The 22,857-nt window shown below is 36.3% G+C and overlaps 1 protein-coding gene across 1 annotated transcript in view; it reads right to left on the bottom strand.

The window, feature by feature from the left end:
* The window catches only part of LOC116437440 (nipped-B-like protein), a 126,544-nt gene that overhangs the window by 56,495 nt on the left and 47,192 nt on the right, over nucleotides 1-22,857 (bottom strand). The window contains exon 9 of the mRNA XM_032095084.1: nucleotides 9,082-10,584. Coding sequence (XP_031950975.1) covers nucleotides 9,082-10,584 — 1,503 coding nt within the window. The remainder of the gene's footprint in view (nucleotides 1-9,081; nucleotides 10,585-22,857) is intronic.

Genomic DNA, 22,857 nt, shown 5'->3' with positions numbered 1-22,857 from the left:
TTAACAGGTTTTTCACACTTTTATAAGTTTGGTCCATTTGCATATCAGGGTTAATTCTCCAATTATCATTTCAAGTAGTGATGTAATTACCTCAAATTTGCTCCCCCTTTAAAGGCTTTAGTTTACATATTTTGGGGCCTGGGACAACAAGGTGTCCTTGAGTTCAGGCCCAGAGAGGGTTTGTTATGTCTAACTAGCATGAGAGAACAGTAGCTAAAAGGCTGTATGAAGTTTCAGAGTTACATACAGAATTTGAAAAATATAAAAGTTTAAACCTAAGGCATCAGTTAAAGCTGAAAATTTTCAGCTATCCCTTAGCGTGCAAATTTAATTACATCCTTTCCATTGTGCTCTCCCTTAAAATGCTCCATTACATCTTTACATCTCAGTCCATGGTGATCAGTCCCCTGCTCACCAGCATCACACTACTCCAAATAATTCTGTTTTAAGAACAGAAGGGGAAACACAGGTAAAACACTATCCTTTTATCAAAATGGAATTTAAGGCATGAGGAAAGTACATCTGCTCATAAGACAGAAGTTACACTTTTACCTCAATACCATATCATCAGCTGAAACACACCATCAAGATGAATACTGATGAAAATAATCTGAATAGTCATACATTTACTTTTCTCTTTCCCATTTTCTGCCTTAAGGTTTGTGGAAGGTGTGGAAGGTATGGCAGGAGCATCCCATGGCAGGAGGGAGAGAAGTATTGTTCAAAAGTATGTCCTATATCATTCCATAGAACCTGCTTGAACACCTCTTTCCAAATAATTTTTCCTCATCTACCCTAATACTGGCACAAAGGGAAAGCTCTAAGCCTCGAGATAAGCAAAAGGAGAGGTTTAAGCTCTCTGGTTATATTCTAGTCCTTAGCTCTGACTTTGAGAAATGGGACACAGTCAGGTTGGTGGGTCAGAGAAGAATCTGGACACAGAAACGGAATAATTCCATGATGTAGTAGGTGTCATCATCACCCATGACTAAGCAGCATAGATTCAAAAAGGGTTTTTCAATTGTACAAAGTACTCTTAGAAGAAAGAAAATTTTGACAGAGGGAAGAGATTTCCAAAGAGCACTCTGAAGGATCCAAACAAAGATCAAGGAACATGCCCAATACATATTCTCCAAAGATGCCAAGAAGCATAAGAATTCACTTTACATTGATATCAATGATTTCCTCAAGCTATCTGATTTCTGCAGCAACTATATCTACAAGTTATTTATTCCTTATTGCTATTCCCTGACTTCTCATCTTTATAAAAATTGATAAAAGAAGGCTAGAGTACTTTTGCAAGATACTTCACAAAAAATATAGCAGTACTCAGAGTAAAATGGAGCAAGACCAACAGTTGAAATAAATGCAGTGCTGCACAAAGAACCTCACTTTTATGAATCTACTATTAATGCCTGTAATCTGAAATTTATGACTGATGCATTTTCCTAACCATGTATTCTGATTAATTTAAAAACTGAGCCATGGGGCCTCACCTAAGAAAAAAGATCTTCATTAAATATAATCAAATCAAACCTCAATTTTTCTTCTCATCAAACTCCTATATAATCAATATAATACAACCAAGATCTTTGCAGAGAACAAGCAAAACAAATTCCATGATTTATATCTGTTTTGTGACTATAGGCACATCAAAATAATCTGCTTTTACCTTGCTCTATCATGGATTCTCATCCTTTATCACTGAAAATATCACGTGAAGGTACTCTTGTTTTACTTCTTTAAAGTAACTTAATTACATTAACAACAAGAACAAAAAATTGCTGATATTTTAGCTTTTAATATAAAATACTACAGGAAATACTCAAAAGATAATTGAACAATAAGCATATTTAAGTAACCTTTATTTGATGCAAACAACAATTTGGTAATTTAAAGAACAAAAAAGGTCTCATCTTTTTCTTTTCTGTTCATTGGTAATATTACCATGAAGCAAAAATAACTCGCAAATTTCAAGTAAATAGTTTAAATTTTCCTACACAGAAACAGTCACTTAAAATGGTTGAAAATGTCGAGCAACAGAAAAGTTCATTTACCAGAAGCAAATGTGAGGGTTTCCCTTATTTGTATTTTGCCAAATTTACTCTTTGTCTAGAAGAAAATTCAAACCAAAAATTTTAATCACATATCCCCATACATATGCCAAGAAATAACATCCATATTTAGATACTTATGCACATGAACAAGTCAGCACTGCATATTGTAATATCAAACAAATTGCTGGCCCACATTTTTACATATTGCAATGCATTGTTGCAAAAATAAATTATGCAAAATAGCTTCAGCTTTTCCCAAAAATAAGAGGAACCTGATCAATCATCCATACCCATGAACCAAAGGCAGTTTCAGACTTTCAATAAATTGCTCTGACAAATTAGGTAATAAATTTCTATCACTTACATGTACCAAAATAATTTTTCAAAATTGAACTAGTTAAACAATGCACTTTTAAATCTGCAAACAAAACAACATATTTCAGATGAACCAAAGAACAATGAAATTATTAGATTTAGTCAAGTTTACTGTTGCTGCTAAGAAGTAGATGTGCAAGAAGTAAAGTCTTCTCTTGATACTGAAATTAAGAACAACTGTGAGAGCAAAAAATCAAAATATTTACCTTAGTGGCAAAGACAAAAATAGGAAATAACTCGAGCAGCTTCCAGGAAAAGCAGTGTGCTGAAAATGTCTCATTGTACTGGTAACAGATCAACACAAGAAAGGACTCCAGTGTGCAACTGCTGAATTCCTGCTGTCTACCTGATATCAGTTTATCCAACATCTACCAGTAGTAGTTTATCCAACATCTACTTCTGAAAAACTAACATGAAAGGACCCAGAGAGTATGGTACAATGCCCACACATCCCAGCACATTTTTTGGAATAGAAGAGATGCACCATACCTAAAAAAAAACCTGCAAGTAGGAACAATCCATGCCAGAAAACCAAGATCTTCCCAGACTACTGGATTTAACTGATGTTATTTATATATATATATAAAATATACATTTATGCCTTGAATATTTTTCAAACCATGAATATATTCATTCCAGAAAGGAGAAAAAAAATTTGAGCTAAGTGAACAGAGTATATTAAAATGGATCCTTTGCAAACCAAACATATCTTTAAAGAGTTCTAATGTCATGAGGAACAGCCAGCTCCTCTTCTAGACTAGTTAAGTTGAAAAGAGATAGTCACCAATATCTCAGAAAAGAGGAAAATCAGGAAAATTGTATAATTCTCCTGAAAGTTGTTTATTCTACAAATTCAGTTAAATTTAGAGTTTAAGGGAAGCTTTAAAGACTTCAGCTGTAAACCATTAAATATATCCTTTACTTCTATGAAATGTGGCATAATTTACTAGAGAACTTCAGAGAAAGTTTTAATATGCTTGATCCATCTGGTAGTATATGCACATGCAAGATGCCTAGTGAGTTATTACTCTGGCCCTCCCACATGCAAATGCAGTTGCTACCAGGAACTCTAAGAGTGATTCCAAATTTCAGATTTGTGGAATTACGACTTTCACAATGGTTATCTTTACAAAAGGACAATCTGTAGTAAGCAATCTGAGTTCCAGGAAATATGCTTTTATTCCAGTTATTTCCTAGCAGCACAGCTGCTTGCCCCACTGATTTCAGTAAGTACAACAGTATGCCTCTTCAGCATCAAGAGATTGTTACAATAAATAAATAAATTTGAGTTGATCTCTAAAGTTTTCTTGATGAGTTAATATACATAAGATATTTTTCTCAAAGGTTTGTCAATTTTGTCTTTTTAGAAGTCCTATACATGAAGGATTTAAGCAAATGTTTAAAATTTATTTACACTCCTTTTTTGTCTAGTTTTCAGTTGCACTAAAAGGTATTGGTGAGTAGCTCAGCTGTGCTGTCCAGAGGACTGTGAGAAACATCAGAAGTTTGCTCACTGAGCCTTTCTTGTCGCTCCTATCTAAAAGATGAGACCTAACATTACTCTGTTTCACAAGTGAGACTTTTCAGCAGTACTAGAACTCAAAGATGGACCATCACATTACACAAATGCCATGGAACTTTGCACTGCTACAGCCTGCCACTGACTACAAATTATAGTTATTAAAGGCTCTGAAAAAGTAATCTGGAATTAAAAAAAACCAAACACAAGCATAGAACACAGAAAAATCTAAAAGCACTGTTTTAACCCTATGACATAAAGATGATTAAGCAGCAGTAAATTTTTAGCTGCACTTGTAAAAATATGAAGAGGACCTTCAAAAAAATGGCAAATCTTCACTCATATTTCAGATTATAGCAACAGAGAACACAAAGACTTGTAGTGAGCAACGAAAATCTGTTTAAAGTTCTGCACTCTACAGAGAATTAAATCCTAGAGTAACAATCTACACAATGAAGTAGCATTCAGCATTATATTCTGCAGTGAAATTATCACTTTTTTTTTTTTTTAAAACAACAAAGTCTTTTTAGGTAATATTTGAAGACCCAAAAGGTGCTTCTGCACAAGTCTTAAAAAACACACACTCATTTGTCCTAGAACTAAAATTTGCAATTACATATGTGGTGCTTATTTTAGAAAGCTAATCCTTTAAATATATTATAAGCCAACTCAGACATCTCCTTACCACAACTAAATCTTTCTCTCATTCTCTTATTTCTCTCATTCTCTGTGGATGTGTCTACCTGGACTTCAGTAAAGCCTTTTTGAAACTGTTTCCCATGTCATTCTCCTGGAGAAGCTGGCAGCCCATGGCTTGGACAGGTGCTCTATTCAGTGGGTAAAAAACTGTCTGGATGGCCAGGCCCAGAGAGTGGTGGGGAATGGAGCTACATCCAGTTGGCAGCCAGTCACCAGTGGGGTTCCCCAAAGCTCAGTATTGGGGCCAGCCCTTTTTAATATCTTCATTGATGACCTGGATAAGGGGATCAAGTGCACCCTCTGTAAGTTTACAGACACCAAGTTGGGTGGGAATGTTGATCTGCTGGAGGGTAGGAAGGCTCTGCAGAGGGATCTCAACAGGCTGGAGCAATGGGACAAGGCCAATTGTATGGGGTTCAACAAGGCCAAGTGCCAGGTCCTGCCCTTGGGTCACAACAACCCCATGCAGCTCCAGGCTGGGGCAGAGTGGCTGGAAAGCTGCCCACAAGGAAAAGGACCTGGGGGTGCTGAATGACAGCAGCTGAACATGAGCCAGTGTGTGCCCAGGTGGGCAAGAAGGCCAATGGCATCCTGGCTTGGATCAGAAATGGTGTGACCAGCAGGACCAGGGCAGTGATTGTCCCTCTGTACTCAGCACTGGTGAGGCCACATCTCAAGTACTGTGTCCACTTCTGGGCCACCCACTGCAAGAAAGACATTGAGGTGCTGGAGCGAGTCCAGAGAAGGACAATGGAGCCGGGGCAGGGTCTGGAGCACAAGAAGTGGCTGAGGGAACTGGGGGTGTTTAGCCTGGAGAAAAGGAGTCTCGGAGGGACCTTCTTACTCTCTATAACTCCCAGAAATGAGGGTGAAGACAGGTGGGGGTCGGGCTCTTCTCCCAGGGAACAAGCAATAGGACAAGAAGAACTGGTCTCAAGTTGGTCTAGGGAAGGTTTAGATTGGATATTTAGAAAAATTTCTTCACAGAAAGTGTTATCAAGCACTGGAAAAGGTTGCCCAGGGCAGTGGTAGAGTCACCATCCCTGGAGGGATTTGCAAGATGTGTAGATGTGGATCTTGAGGACATGGTTTAGTGGTGGACCTGGCAGTGATGGGTTAATGATTGGACTTGATGATCTTAGAGGTCTGTTCTAACCTAAATGATCTTATGAACTGTAAAACTGGTAACACGTTTAATCTCAAGATAATTGATCAGTATAGCTATAAGAAGCAGCGGAAAAGGTATTCGTTGAAGCTCTGAAAAGAAAGGACAGCAAACATGACCTCTTCATTGCAAGCACAAACTTGAAGGGAGAAGTTTAATGCATTCCTCAACAACATACATTTACATTAAAACCAGGATAAAAGGCATTCACAGATGTTAAAACCAGAAGAAAAAAAGTGCTATAATTCATTCTGACCTGCAAAAAACAGGCCATAAAAATTCAGCATAAGACCCCTTAACAAAAATACTGTGAAAAAAACTTCTATAATTTTCCTCTGAGCTAGAGTGCATCTTTCAGAAAAATGCTCAAAGATCAGGAGAGAGTAAAAAATGTTGCTTCTTTCTTGTAAATGCCAAAAGGGACTGTTGGGATGGTTCAGTCTTAACGATCACATACTACAGCTATCCCAATCATATAGTTTGAAACAAAGTTTCAAACCTGTATATAAAAATTTGCTTAAAATGCTACTTGGTTTTTTTACAGTACAATGTAAGGCTTATCCATATGCACAATAAGAGTATGATTTTAAAATTTAAAGTTTACTGAAACAATGTAATAAGTTATATAGACTTTCAGTATCTGTAGCATTAATTTTAGCTTAAAATAAGTCAATTTTACTGAGTTTTATAATCAATGGGCATTAGTCCCTTAAGACAGAATGACTATCTAAATGGTTTTTGAAATACCTGAATATTAGTTTAAACTGGATTTCAGATAAATCACAGCAATGATGTTGTACGTGACAAAGCCAGGAGAACACATTTTCTTGGGGGAGGATAAGAAAGGAGAAACAAAGGACAAGAAATACATGGAGGTAAAAGAAGGAAAGATAAAGCAAAATATACTAAGCTACATGGAATGGGAGGGATGCAAGAAGAAATGGAATAATGACGCAAAAAGGCAACCCTAGAAAAGATTTGCTACAATCTATTAAGAAATATATGATGAACTAAAGAATGTTTATGAAAATTACATCTTCTAGTGTAGTAAAACAGTTATAAGTAAAAATGGCATGGAGTAAAACTGGATGCTATTTCTCTCAATTGGAGTGAGGACATTGTGGAAATGACATGAATATTTTCTATATCAGTTATTGACAAATAGACCTTGGCGTATTAAGAGATATCTTTATGAACCCTGAATTATGAACACTGCAGTTCACTTAATTATATCCTAGAAAGTAGGCTACCAGGAAGTCGGGCAAAAAAATGTAAAATTAAAAATACACATGAAAAATCAGAAGTTCATAGACACTTTCTCCAAAATCTGCATGGATGAACACTCAAAACTTGATTTGTAAGAGAAACATAGTTATTCTTTCCATGAAACTTATTTCTAGTATCATTGTAAGAATCTTATTCTAGATACAATAGCAAAGAGTGATATCAGATTCAAACTTTTTTTCCCCCTGGAAACTACGTCCCAAGTTATTTCAAAATATCTAAGAAATATATGACTTCATAAAACACAAAATACACAAAAACACTGCAGAAAAGCTATAAACCTGAATTTAAAATTAATGCATTGTTCATGTGTGACACTGCTAGTAGAGTCATGCCAACTGGATTAGTCATTAAAACCTTTACACATTACTAAAATATACTATATAAATAACCACATACAATACAGACTACAAAAAAGCCTACTTCAGAAACATTTTAGAAAGCATACATACACTGTATATAGCTCAGAGGGCTCTAAATTTACCAGTTTTTTGCACATAGAATTGTGTGATTTCAAAGTCTATCCTTAGGAGCTGAACTCCATCAGAAAGTTTTCCATATGCTTTATAAAGAACATAAATGTTTCATCTGAAATCTTTAGACTAAGCTGACAGCAAGGATGTCATAATTTTCTGTCTGACTCTAGATACCTATTATTGTTAGAACTGGAAAATTTGCCTGTTCTGAATATCAAAAAAGGAGAGGGGAAATGTTCATATTTCCAGGATAAAGAGAAAATATTTAACAAGAATGCTAACATTTTACAAATAAGCAATACTCATGCTGAATTGTTAAGTCTTTAAGGGTCAATACAATCAAGTTAGTAGGGAACAGACGTAGCAAAATAAATTCATCATACAGATATCAACTCTGTACAAATGCACATAAACATAGCTATACATTCACAAAGATTTCTACATCAGTTCTTATCAGATAAACTTTGTAAGAAAACATTTTAATCTCAAATTAATGAGCAATGATATACTCAGAACTGCATTCATAAATAATCCTGTATACAGTCGAAATTCTCTCCTCTGACACTTTATCTGCCTATTTTTGAGTCATGACAGCTCTATAAACATAAATACATAAGAAATCTAAATGCTTTAAATGCTAAATAAAAAAGAACCCTGACCAGTTAGTAGCATTGATTTCACAATGTGAAATTATCTACTTCAGTCTGAAACCAAAGAAACTAAAATTATAGCACCAAGAACAAAAATGTGTTAAATCTGCAGAAGAGACAATCAAATATCAAACCTACAATCTGTTATGCATAAATTCCTGTTTATATGACTGATTTGATAATGCCAGTCTACTGTTTACCAGTTCCTTTCCTCTTTCCACATACACTGGACCATAGAGACAACATTATCTGAATTCTCCTAAAGATAGAACTTTTTAATAATCTTAATGTCACACAGTCTAAAGTGTGGAGGCTTCCCAACAGAGTTGTATTTATAGTGTAAGAGGCAGATGGGGCTTTGTAACTGCCTTCTTATCTCATCATGTCAAAATATCCCTTAGAAAAAACACATTTAATTTCCAAATAAAAACATAAAAGAATCTTAGGGTTTGTATATATAGTATTTCACACCACTTCAGCTACAACAATTTAGTTACAGTAGTACCATTCCCTTAAACAGACACACCTAATCATTCATATAGTAGTTATGTTTAACTAGATAAATTATCAGATTAAACTAATGTAACTGAAGTACATTTTAAGACTATTTAAGTGCCCCCACATTAGGAACTTGTATTGGAATAAACAAATCATTTTAGTTACACTGTAGCAAGATTTCCAATAACCACAATTCCATAGACATATTTCACTTTGTTCCCCAAAATCACCATATAGGCAAGCATATAAACTATTAAACATTTGTGGTTAATTTCTAACCACAGGAGTAGCAAATCTAAAAGAACAGGATTATACAAGATATAATGCAATTAAAATTAAAAAAAAAAATACAACTTACCTTTATTAGATTTGGATGACTTGTTCTTGCTAGGTTTAAAACAAGAGCCCCTTGATTTATCTTCTCTATCTTTAATAAATTTCTGCACATCATCCAATGAAAGCTTTTGAAGGACAACTACAGGCTTAGCTCCTTTATTTAGATCTTCAACTAGCCCAATCTTCTCTACTTTGTCCTGTTCACCTTTAAATTCAGTTTTCCTTGATTCCTGAGTGATGTTGACATCTTTATCACGCTTGATTTTTGGAATGACAAAATGTTTCAATGCGCCAGATCTTGCCCCCAACAAATAACTGGGAAACTCTGCTTTACTGTCAGCATGTGCTTTATTACTATTTACTTTACTCTTATTACCATCTGTCCTTTGTTCATCCTTGCTGTTTTGTGATTTAAAACCAGGTTTATCAGGTCTTGATTTACTAGAATCTCCTCTACCTTCCTGTTTAATGCGAGGGCTGTCAGGTCTTGATTTCTGATCCCCAGAAGAAAACCTTTCCCTTGATTCACCAGACTCATGTCTATGTTTCCTTGCAAATTTCTCAGGTTTTGAACCATCAGATTTAATACCATGTTTAGAATCATGTTCATTTTTGTTTGAGGATCTCAAATATTCAGGTCTTCTGATCTTGGATGGATCTCCTCTGTATTTCTCTGACTCCTCCCTGTCCTCTGATCTTTGTTTGAGGCTATCATGGTCACGTCTTGGTGTATCAGAAACTGAGCGCCCATCAGGCTTCTGTTTTGTTGGATCAGGTCTACTTTCAGATTTTATCCTTGAAGGATCAGATTTCACATCTAGTTTATGTCTAGATATTTCTATTTTCTTATCTGATAATGGTTTACTTGAGTCCCTCTTGTTATCATGTCTATGTTTTGGCATTTCAGGCCTGCCTTCATTCTTCTGTTTCGGTGTTTCAGGCCTCTGCCTTATTTCCTGTTTGCCATTATTTTGTTTTCCTTCATTTTGTTTCATCTCCATTTGCCTGCTCTGGTTTTGTTTTGAATCTGTTTGTCTGTTCTCATTTTGTTTCACTTCCATTTGTCTGCTTTCATGCTTGCTTTCACGTTTAGCTTCTACCTGTTTCTTCTCATTCTGTTTACTTTCCAACCGCCTGCTCACATTTTGCTGAAATTCCATTTGTCTGTTTTCATTTTGCTGGATATCTGTCTTTTGGCCCCCAAAGTCTGACATTTTCCTAAAAATCTCAGGATGGTTTTCAGGTTTAAATTTAAGAACTCCAACAGTGTCTTCTTGAGGAACACACACAAATCCATCATTATACTGCTTAATTTCTTCAGGTTTTTTGATGATGTCCAAATCCTGAGTTACTGTTGCCTGAGAGTCTGCTCTTCCTGCTTGCTGCAGATCAATACTAACCATCAACGCTGGTCGTGCCCCATTTCCAGCAGAACCTGTCTCCTGAGAAGCTGTTATATTTCCTCCAGTAGCACCTCCAACCTCCTGTGGTTTGTTTTCTTGTTTTCGCTTCTTCAGAGGCTTATCTACAAATTAAAAGAGAAAAATCACAAATGCTATATATTAGAAATAGGCAAATGTCCAAGCAAAAATGTCCATTCCCCTCCACCCCCACCAATTAATCTTCCTCCACATGTATGTGCACACAAACAACAAAACCCATTGAATTTAAAAGCAAGAATAGAACTTCTCTAATACTTTTTAATGTATTTGTTATCAATCTACCACATGTGCCAATTAATCATTAAAAAACACCTTCAAAACATATGAAATCAGTTCCTGTACAATTCACAAGAGAATCATCTAATAAAGAAACTGCAGTAATGGCAAAAAAAAAAAAAATATCATTTACAGTTGAAGCAAGTTTTGAGGAATACTAATATAAAAGATTCTCTTTTCCAGATTAAGCCTGGTTCATTATACATGAACTATGCAAGGATCTGCAGTGATTAAGACAGAGCTTCTCCCTACTTGATTCAGTTGGGCTTTGCATATATTGTAGCCAGGAAACACATGAACAATGAACAAAAATTATTAAAATAAGTCCAACACTCCATGCTTCTCTTTGAAACAAGGAGTATATCAAGAGTTGGAGTCTATACCATATCACATATGAATAAATGGGGGGCCACTACACACTTAAAAGCTTCAGTATTTTCCCCTTGCAACCATAATGCTTTTCATGAATGAAATAAAAACTTCAGTGATAATTTTATGTAGTGTCAAGAGCTTGACTCTACAATAATCCTTTCAGTTTACATTTTTTTAAAAATCATTAAAAGTAGAATGCAGAAAAATAGAAAGTGAGCCAACCACCCCCTCCTGTAATTTGGTAGAATTCATGGAAATGAGAAGCACATGAAAATATCAAAAAGAGTATGTTCTATTCATTTAAAATACAACCTATTTATATTACCAACATGATACTCTAAACTAAAATTAATTTCTACCATGAAACTTATATTCTCATTTTGTAATTTGTCAATAAAAAAGATATTTTCTCTGTAATCAGGGAATATGATTTTAAGTCTAAGTAATGACCAAACACAGGTTGAAAATTCTATCAAAATGTCTAGACCACAAAATACAATATAAGAAAAATAACTTATTTTGTGCTTAGATTTGTGGTGCCTTTTCACCAGATGCAATGAGCCAGCTCTCCTTTTGGGAGCAGGGGAAAAGTAGGGAGGATGCAATCAAGGAAGAAGGAATTAAACTCTTAACAAAAATACCCCCAACCTCTCAAATTGTAAACCAGAATTATAACTATGACTTCTAATTTCCTTTATACTTGTAGAAGATTCTGATTCAGAAGAATTAAAATTTTAAAGGATCATCTCCAAAATTAACATTAGAACACAGTAAGAAGTAGTAAGATAGTCAATCCCAGTGATGTGAACAGGTTTGTGGGGTTTTTCCATCATTTTAATTCTCAAATCTATTTGTATATCTCTAACTTCCTAAAACTCCAAAATTATGTTCATTTAATGGCTGGAAGACAGTAAAGACAAATACAATAAACTCCATGCAGAAACTGGTCAACTGCAAATAAGGAACTTTTCAAAGTAGGAACACTTGCCAACTTTATGATAGACATGTGAACCAAAATAAATTTGATTAATTCAAAGTACAGCTTTTTTAGCATGGTTTTTCCTTTTTCTGTCCAACAACAACAAAAACTGTTGGATTCATATGAGAGCTTATATAGATTAACTTCCTTACACTACTTATTAAAACAAACGTGGTTTTTTTTGAAACCTTCATACAATGGCAAAAAATATTTTTCTCCCTGTGACTAAGAGGGCTTTGACCTCACTGAGCTTCATAGCAGGTCTTAGGAATGACCATGAAGTAGAAGCTTCCAAACAGAGATTCAAATTTTATTATTTTTTAAAAAACACATATACATTAAATACATACATACACACACATATCACTACCTTATTTCTCAATTAAAACTGTTGAAATTTTGAAACACAAATTGAGAAACTTGTGTTCTTATGAAAAAGTCAGTCAGCTTTTTTATTTTAATCCAGAAATGTCAGTCACACTGAAAAAGTCCTGTAAAGCTCTGATGGTGGATCTAGCTTTTAAGACATTACTGTTACTAGTTATCTGCCCTGTCCCTTTAACTGAGGTTATCACCTGTAGCAGAAGGGAACATTCACATTTCTACAAGTGTGTTTCATTGTCTAGTGCATCAGATTATGGCACTAGTGAAGACAGTTTGCATTAACCTAACCAGACTGAACAAGCCAGCTAAGAGCCAAGCAAAGGTTTTCTTCTGCTACCCCTACTATAGGAGCAAGGCAAATGGTGAGGAGATGTGATGCCTTAAACTGATGTAGCTAGATCAACGAAAACTCACCTTTCAGAGCCCTCATGCTGAGGGCTCCAAGATTAAACAACCAAAACAATTCAAGTATGACGAATTTTCTCTCTTGAACTTCCATGGGCTCAAAATGCTGCTGTTCATCATCATCCAAAATGTCAAATTGTAAGTTGAGAATATATAAATAGATGATTGCATCATAACTTGTCACATTCCCTCTAAATACAGATCTCATTTGATGCACCTTCTTTGCTTCTCTTGACAACTCAGTACTGATGTTTAGTAAGTTATAACCACAACCTGTTGATATCTGAGAAGAAAGGGATGCCTTCAAAGTTTTCTTTTCCTAAATGTCAAGGTGATTGCAGATGGAGTTACAGATTATTCACAGATTTTTTGATATTTCCAGTGCATCTTGAGGGTGGTGCTCAGAACTAGACTTGATAATTACAGTTTTGCCTCTATGAGAATTCTGGACCTAGGACAAAAAAGCTGACCCAAGTATATGAAAAGAAGCAAGTTCGCAGACAATACAAAACTAGGGAGGACTTGTTGACTCCTTCAAAGTCAGAGAGGCTCAGCAGAGAGACCTTGACCAATTAGAGGACTGGGCAATCACCAACCATATGAAGTTTAACAAGGGCAAGTGCTAGATGCTGCACCTGGGATGGGACAACCCTGGATGTACGGACAGGCTGGGGAATGAGAGGCTGGAGAGCAGCTGTGGGAAGGGACCTGATGGTCCTGGTTGATGGCCAGTTGAATGAGTCAGCAGTGCCCTGGCAGCCAGGAGGGCCAACTATGTCCTGGAGTACATCAGGCACAGCATCACCAGCCAGTTGAGGGAGGGGATTGTCCCACCCTGCTCTGCACTGGTGCGGCCTCACCTTGAGTACTGGGGGCAGTTTTGGGCACCACAGTATAAAGAAGACATTAACCTATTGGAGAGCATCCAAAGGAGTGCACGAGGATGGTGAAGGGCCTGAGGGAAAGCTGTATGAGGAGCATCTGAGGTCACTTGGCTTGTTCAGCCTGAAGAAGAAATTGAGGTAAGACCTCACCGGGGTCTGCAGCTTCCTCCCAAGGGGCAGCAGAGGGGCAGGCGCTGAGCTCTGCTTTCTGGTGACCAATGACAGGACCCGAGGGAACAACTGGAATTGTGTCAGGGGAGGTTTAGGTTGGATATCAGGAAAAGGTTCTTCACACAGAGGGTGGTCGGGCACTGAACAGGCTCCCCAGGGAAGTGGTCACAGCCCCAAGGCTGCCAGAGCTCAAGGAGCATTTGGACAACCCTCTCAGGAACAGGGTGAGATTGTTGGGGTGTCCTGTGCAGGGCCAGGAGTTGGACTCAATAATCCTTGTGGGTCCCTTCCAGCTCAGGATATTCTATGAAAATATCAGGTTGAACTAGTGCATTAAAGATAGGATGAGTACATAGTACCACTATCTTCATTGAGCATAATGGAAAAACTCCACTGAATGGGCACAAATACTTTTTTGGTTGCCATCATAGCTGCAGAAATATGAAAGGTGAAAAACACTATTGGGCTTTATCAAATTATGAACTCACTTTGAACTATATAAGAATAATCAATAGAGTATCAGAGAAGTGAGAAGTAATTAACCTCTGAAAACAGATGTTGTCTTCTCTTTTACAATCAAATATATGCAAGTTTGCATAAATCTGTCTTGTTAAGGCATGAGTCCCAAGACCCCATAGGGTCTTAATGAACAGATGAACTTGGGAACTTTACAATATCCATTCAAATATTCTTCATACTCTTCAAGACATCAATATGCAAGCTTCATCCACTTCATTCCATAGATGATAGAATTTATTAACAGGATCTAGGAGTTTGCAAAAATATCAGACTAACATTTTTCTTTCAAATCCTGCAGACCTAGGCTCAAAGCTTGCCACAGTTCTGAACAGGTAGGCTCACATGCTCTTGAGACCAATAAAGTGTGATCATGATCTTTTTGCTTCACTCTTTACAGAAATTTTTGTAATAGAAGGAATATGTAATAAGCCACAGAAGAGCTTTCTGACTGTATTATAGATCAGGTATCCAAGTTTGTTGTTCCCAGATTCTTTTCTTTTTAGAAATATTATTCACTCCTCCCCCTTCCCTGCCTCCCAAGAACACAGATACATAAAAAAATGTATCTACATTTTGTTCAGTTACTTAAACAAATTTATGACTGTTCAGAGTACAGTCTGATCCCAGTTGTTCTCCTATGAGTGCATTGGTTTTGCTTGGAAAATTTGCATGGACATTCACTTACATTGCAACATGCTCACCAAAAGGCAGTACCTTGGTACTCAGAACAAGATCATAAACTATCTTATTCTAAAAAATAGCAGAGATGTTCTGTCAAATTAAATGGGTCACTGTGGTGCAAGAAACAAAATATTACAGGAACCACAAGTTTGAAATGGATTTCCAAGCAGTTGTGTCTCACCTGTCCTGTTATGAACAGTATTCCTGGAGACAGGTTGTGGCCTTCATCTTTGGAAATATCTGCATGTCAAAACAATGAGTACTTTCAGATTTAGAAATTAATTACTGCAGAACCTCTGTGCAAAAACACATTGCACTGGAATAACCACAGATACCTTTGAATATATTTCTGCTGAAACTGCAAGTCAATTGTGATTTGCAGCATATTCATGCTGAAAATGGATATACTTGGAAGCTGAGCAAGTATTAGGGACAGTAGCTGGATGAGGGGAGCTGTATTAAAGAAGTATCTGCATTCTTCCATTTAATCTGAAATCTTTCCAAAGCAGCAGCCAGAACACCACTAGTGCTGAAGTCTCCGATGTTACTACTTTCTTGCAAACCTGATGATTGTCTTAAGTCTCAGATTAAACTTTTTCAAAAAATGAGTATAATAGGATGATAGCCTAAAAACCTCTAGAACTGCATGTCCTAGTAGATGGAAATGGGTGTTTTGTAAATACTTGTGAAAAGGTAATAAGCCTAAATAAGAACCACATGCATGGTTGCTGAGCTTTGTTTTAGCAGAATGGTAACACTCTGCTCTATTAATATTGTTTGGTAAACTTTAAAATCCAGATATTTCTGATTTATCTTGAAGACACAACATATAAATTACCACTTCCCCATTTACACCTTGTAAGGAATTCAGTTGGAGACTTCATATCCAAGATGGATAAATGTGAATGTACTCCTCTTCAGAACCACAAAGATTGATCCTCTAATGCTGAATTCTGTATGAACCATTTTGATGACTCCAGTACAAACTTTTTGCATAACAATTAAGAGTGTAATATTTTAAAGTTCTAACACTCTTCAGAGATTATTGGGATATGCCTCCACTCATTTGAAATACCACTTATTTGCATTATTTAAATCAGCAGTGAATAAATTTATCCCAAATATATCAGTCCTAAGCAGTTATTACTTATTGTCAAACCTTCCATTTTTGAACATCAAAGACAAGTCAGCCAGAGGCCAATTACAAACTTATCTTATTTAAGCTAACAGTCAAGACTAGGAATTTTCGACAAATAACACATAGCCATATGCCTAAATAACAAATCTATGTTTACTGACAACTCTTTCCTTTTCCTAGTTATTTTTCACAATCTCTTCAAAGATGTGCAAGTGCCCTGACCCCCCCAACCAATACTGTTGTGTAGACCACAAGAATCTAAACCAATCAATATAATCTGGATATAATTAAGATTTAAAATTAATGGTACTGATGGATGACATATCAATGGAGTGAGGACAAATATCCATTTTTAACTTTCTACTCTTTAATGAATATTCAGCATTACGGGCCATGAGAGGTTGTTCTCACCTGACCTCCCCCCCAAACCATATTCCAATAAGCAAATAATTAAACAACTTAAGAAATCCCTTCCATCACTAGAAGAGATTTGCACAGCACTAGCTCCTCCCCTTGAAGGAGAGACTCAGCAAACATAAGTCAAAAATTTTAGTCTCACTGCTTGCTCCCTTACAGAAGAAACTAAGAAAGTAAAGTCATGAACCTGGTATAGGAAGCTTTATAGAACAGAACATAATTAAAAAGGCTCCAATGTAGAGACCAGAGGGCTTCCAGCTGCTGCAGTTCAGAGGAAGGGATTTCTGAGAATCTGAACAGAAACAGCTGATAATTTTTAGCAATCTGTCAAGAGACTTTATCAAACTTCTGGTCACTATGCAAAAAAGAAAGTTCATCAAGAGGGATGTCCAAACTCATTCAGAAAATAAAACAACCACAAAGTAAACCAAAACCAAAACCCCTAAAAGGACTACAGGAATCTCTGACATGCCTTAGGGTGTAGCACAATTCTTAATTTTGGTAAAGTTCTGTTTGTTTTCTTAAATATAACAATAATGTAATCAGCATAACTGGAGGATGAAATATGATTTTATGAACTTTTCTGCTTAAGAATGTTTGGTAACTCATTATTCCCTGTCAACGATACTAATACAAAAGAAATATTACACTAGATAATAACAAGAATTGAACTACAGCAAATTATAATCAAGCATCTCCACTTGTTTAAAGATTGGAAGCTGTAATTTAACCTCCCTGAATTGTTTTTATAAACAATATGATTTCAATTTATCTATGAGAGAGATTTTTCTGAAACAAATTCAGGGATTAATCCATGTGATTGTTTTGTGAAGAATTATAGTTTTATAAACTCAATTGTTAAAAAATCTGAGAAAAACCTGAAGTGTGAATACTTTTGAAATACATAATGCAGCACCTAACTTCAAAAGAAAAAGGCAAGACGCTAACAGTAGACTTAATGAAGACTAATTATTTCATGTATCACTTACAGATTAACATTTCCAATCAGTTTCAAATTTATTTGTAGGAACAACAAACTTTAGAAATAAGGAAATTACTTTAAAATTTATTGGTGAACACTTTTAATCTCCCTTCCAGATGTTGATTTTATTCTGACATCATACCTTGCATTCAAAAATATTTTCAATTAACTAGATCCAGTAACATTTATATAGGATGATAATGAAAAAAAGTCTGTGTCATCATCTTAGGTTGCTGTTGGAGTGAACTTAGTGACTATGAGCTACAAAAATGCTGGGCTTAAACTGTTAATAAGCTTTGTTAATTATACATGCTGTTCTTTATCAAAATTTAAATCCATTATAGAGAAGTGACTGTCCCAGAACAAAATTATGTCATTACTGGGTAAGTAACATTATAAATCCTCCCATCCATTTAACAAGTACAATCAAGGGCATATGCTACATGCATATTATATTTAATTTTCTTATCTTAGTTCATGCTATAAATAAAAATAAAATACACTTCTTACTAAACTGAGTTTTAGTTATTTTCTACACCTCCTTACAAGAGCAGGTTTCTGCACTACCCTATGTAAAGCACAACCTGGATAAATGTGGGAATTTGCTTTCATGTTACACAGCACCAAAGGAAAGTAGACAACATTAAAAAATATGCCTCTTCTTTTTAAAAAAACATGCTTTTCAGTATTACATTCTTAAAAAATATAAAAGAAAGCAATTTTCCCTAGATAGTTGGAAACACTGCAACACTTTATTGCAATTTCTCTAGATAGAAGAGAAATTTCTTCCCCTTACTTAAAACATTTCTGAACATAAAAAAAGTCTTTCATCTATAGGAACTGGATGTTGCAAATCTGCTTTTTCTTGGGAAAGCTACATCGGGTGCCAGTTTCATCTATTACATAACACTACAAAATGCAGACCTAATGAAAGTTTGTACACACAAAATGCATGGTACCCAATTCTCACACTGTCCTACTACATAGAGACAATAATTTGTATTTTACACTGTCTCATTTCATCTTCTGGTATTAATAACTGTAATCTTCAGCAAGATTACTATACAAATGACTACACTCGTATCTCTATTTTAAAGTAAATAACTCCCCTATAACATATTTTTGAAAATGAATGGTAATATACTGGCTATAATTACATGTTCTATCATTTCATTCATTTGCTACATAAAATTAAATGCAAACAAACTATTAATTCTTAATAGTGTTCTTCTGTTCTTTGTGGGACTTTTGGGGGGAGATGGGTAATGGGGAGAAAGGGAAAGGAGCTGAATAAGAACTTTAAAGGTAAGAGAAAAAGTTTACTTACCTATAAATGTAGTTTTGAGTTTTGCTCCGGCAGATTCACACTCTTGGGATATGTGTGTCTGCTGCTATGGGCTTGGAATGAACTAAAAAAAGAAGGGCCCACAGCAGGCATCCAAATGCCCCCTAACTGATCCAATTATTGGAAATAAAGTTATTACAGCTTCACTTCTCCCTAATTCAAAGAATCCACAGTAAGATTTCAAAGTAGGTAAAATGGATCCTCAGAGGTAAAATATATGGGGGAAAAAAACCCAGAGAAATGAGTAGGTTTGTCTCATTTAAAAAATGCTTCTAATCATTTTAAGTTTAAAAAATATATATTAGCCTCACAATTAAATGGTTAGTGATGAATGATTTCATGATTTTTCTTGCAAACACCAGAAAACAGTGCCTTTACAAGTAAAAGTAGAACTCCTTAATCTGCTAAAACAGCTGCATCATATAAAAGTGTCTTTGAAGTATTTTAAAATCTAACAATGAACACACAATACTATGTATGGAAGATCTCAAATGAAAATTTAGCAAATCTGAATAAAAAACTAAAACAATTTGAAAAAGAGTCTGAAAAAATGATGGGTTGCTTTCTGTTTTTTCCAAGTAATTTTCAAGATTATCTTCCCTTTTCCTCTTTCTAGAAGACTCAGAGCTCCTTTTAACATCAATATCTTAAATATTTTTGATTTGCAGTATTCGGGAGTTTTAGAAAAGCATGAAAGATCTTGAGGTAGAAACCTTGAACCTGGAAATTAATTAAATAATAGATCTAAATCTCAATTAACAAGAAGAACTTAATGTAATGTTCTGGGAAAGGTTTAGATTAAAGTGACTGACTAGTTTAGAATTACTTGACTATAAACAAAAATGTGACTACTGACAGTGATTAGAAGAAAGTGTGCATGAAGCTTTATTATTTCTAATTTCTTTAGAAAGGTATTGTTAAGATAACTTTCCTGTCTGACCATTCAGGAGCCACTCTGGGAGTCACACTCACCACCAGAGACTGTCACTGCTGGGACTGAAGTCCCCTCACAGCAGGCAACTCCAGTTAACCAACGGGTGCCCCGTTTGACTCCCTACCACACCACACAGTCAGACAAGTTTCCCTCACCGGCTCGGCCCCAGGCTTCCTGCAGCAGAGTCCCAGACACCTGGTTCCTTTGAGTAATTGAATCATGTTGCAGTGACATCATAACAGCTCGAGCTGGTGCCTCCGGGAAGGGGCCCCAACAAAAGAATCCCTGGGCTTTGGTACCCTCACAGTCTGTGCCCCCGATAGTCTGGGGTCTTCCTGCTGAGTCTCTGAGTGGCCGGTCACCTGGCTGGCTCTGCAGGTCCTCGTGCCCTTTATCAGGCAAAGGGTCGGCACCAGTTCACGGCTCGTTGCCTGGGGCTCCAGCCATTTCCCGCCACCCAGAGCACAATCTGCATCTCCCACTGCAGCTGCACACTGAGCTATCAGCAGTAGCGGTATTCCTCAACAGTATCCTCATGTACCTAAGCAGAAGATGGTTTGATGGTTTACATCTTGTCGATTTGTGGAAAAAGATAATCCCTTTCTGTATTAATCTTTCTGAACCGCTTTTTTTAAACTCAAATAATCTGAGTCTTGATAAACAATAGAAGGATCTATCTGATATTACACATCCTTTCAAAAAAGAAGACCTAGAATTGATTAACAACTTGTATCTGATGAGGGTATAGAAGCCACTGTGAGGGGAGGCAATGGGAATTGAAAACCTGAGTTTTATCATGTTCCATGGACTCATTTGTTCTGACGCTATTAAACATAATCGATGCATTAGACTGTAACTTTCAGTGCTAAGTGCTTTGATCTCCAAACTCTTCAATCATTCCTTTAATTAACAGACACAGACAAATTACTTGCAAGATTAATCAATACAGAGAGACTTCCTAGATGGAAAAAGCAGGATTGGAGATGGATTCTTGTCATTCCACACAGAGGACAAGGACAAAACCAAATTTTCAAATTTTGCACCCCTCTATAATGATGAAAAGTCCCTATAATCCACTTAATCCAAAATCCAACTAGATCAAAAGGATAAAATTATAAAAACAGAGCTCTGAAAAGCACTCGGATATGGAGGCAAAATGTCTATATTCTAAAATCTCTCCTTATGCATACCTGATAGACATTAGATCAAATCTGAGATATTTTGCATTAGTGATTTTTGCACTAAGAATTCCTTTTTCAGAAACCAAAGGCATGACAATAAGGTTCCAGAAAAATACACTGCTTGTCAAATAAGTCAGCACTTCTGAAAAGCTCTGTATTAGTTTCACCTCTGGAATGGAGACTGCCTCCCTACTTTGAGAGACTTTTGTGGGAGCTAAATATTTTAACAGTTTTGTTAGAATTAGGAATTTATTACAGAAAGTACTATAATTTCCAAAGGACTGCAATCTCCATTTTCCACCTGTACCAAAAGTTATAAAGGCATCTCAGCATTAAAAAAACACCAAAACCTTAGCATTGCCTTAGGCAAGTGTAATAGTTGTATAAATTTTAGCAAAAATCTCCCAAAAAAATATCTCCACCTCTCCTCCTGAATAAACAGTTCCACCACACTAATGGCTCCCAAACTCATAAAGAACATGTCATATCCATGCAAAGTCTTATTGTTAAAAAAGAGGCATCTGAAAACCTCTGATGAAGCATAGTGCTGTAGAGATTTCATGTCAGCCATACAAGGAGCGGCTATGGTCACTTGGCTTGTTCAGCCTGGAGAAGAGGAGACTGAGGTCAGACATCATCAGTCTACAACTTCCTCCCAAGGGGAAGAGGAGGGGCAGGCACTGATCTCTTCTCTGGTGACTAGTGACAGAACCTGAGGGAACAGCTGGAGGTGTATCAGGGGAGGTTTAGGTTGGATATCAGGAAAAGGTTCTTCACACAGAGGGTGGTTGGGCACTGGAACAGGTTCCCCAGGGAAATGATGATGGCACCAAGACTGACAGAGTTCAAGAAGCCCTTGGACAATGCTCTCAGGAACATGGTGGGATTGTTGGGGTGTCCTGTGCAGGGCCAGGAGTTGGACTCAATAATCCTTTTGGGTCCCTGCTAACTCAGGATATTCTGTGGTTCTATGGTTCTACGATTCTAAAAAAATGACACAAGAGCTCACTAATCTTCTATCAAAACTTGTGAGTACAATTCTACTCAAAGTAATTTATGGAAGACAACAACACATGCCTACACAGTAGGTGTAGTGTGACTGTAATATGTATTCCTATGCCTCAATTACAAAAGCGGCTATGCTTTCAAAAGCATTTCAAAAGCATATGCTTTCATGCAGATTTTACCATGTGCTAGCACCTAGAGTTAGATCTCTAGAGGGACACTTGCTATGTACATCATCAGCTAGCACTATACGTTCCTGTTCTAATTAGACTGAGTGCATGCTACAAGCACACTCTTTTCTTGACATTATGTGATCTGAAGTTACAGTAGATGTACTAAAATGCACAAATGCCAGTCTTTTGCATAAATACAGTAAGCAACTTGACAAAAATGAATGGGATATTTAAGAATTACTGGATATTTTTCTAACATATTCCCATAGGAACAATAGAGGAAGCTTCTTCCTGCAGTCACATCAAACCAAATGACTATAACTAGAACAATCCCAGAGCATATCAACTTGTAGACATAGTACAAACAAGCAATGGCAAAAGTGTTACCAAAAGATAAGAATCATATTTCTCCAAGGTAAGAATTTTTCAGGAAATCTGTCCCAAGACTGCTAAAAAACCTTTTACACAATACTATCAATTCACAGCTGAAACCTCAGCAGCTAAAGTGAA

Source organism: Corvus moneduloides, chromosome W (genome assembly GCF_009650955.1).
Source record: "Corvus moneduloides isolate bCorMon1 chromosome W, bCorMon1.pri, whole genome shotgun sequence".
Taxonomy (NCBI): Eukaryota; Metazoa; Chordata; class Aves; order Passeriformes; family Corvidae; genus Corvus; species Corvus moneduloides.
Note: the sequence above shows the minus strand (reverse complement) of the source record. Positions and strands in the feature narration are given on the sequence as shown.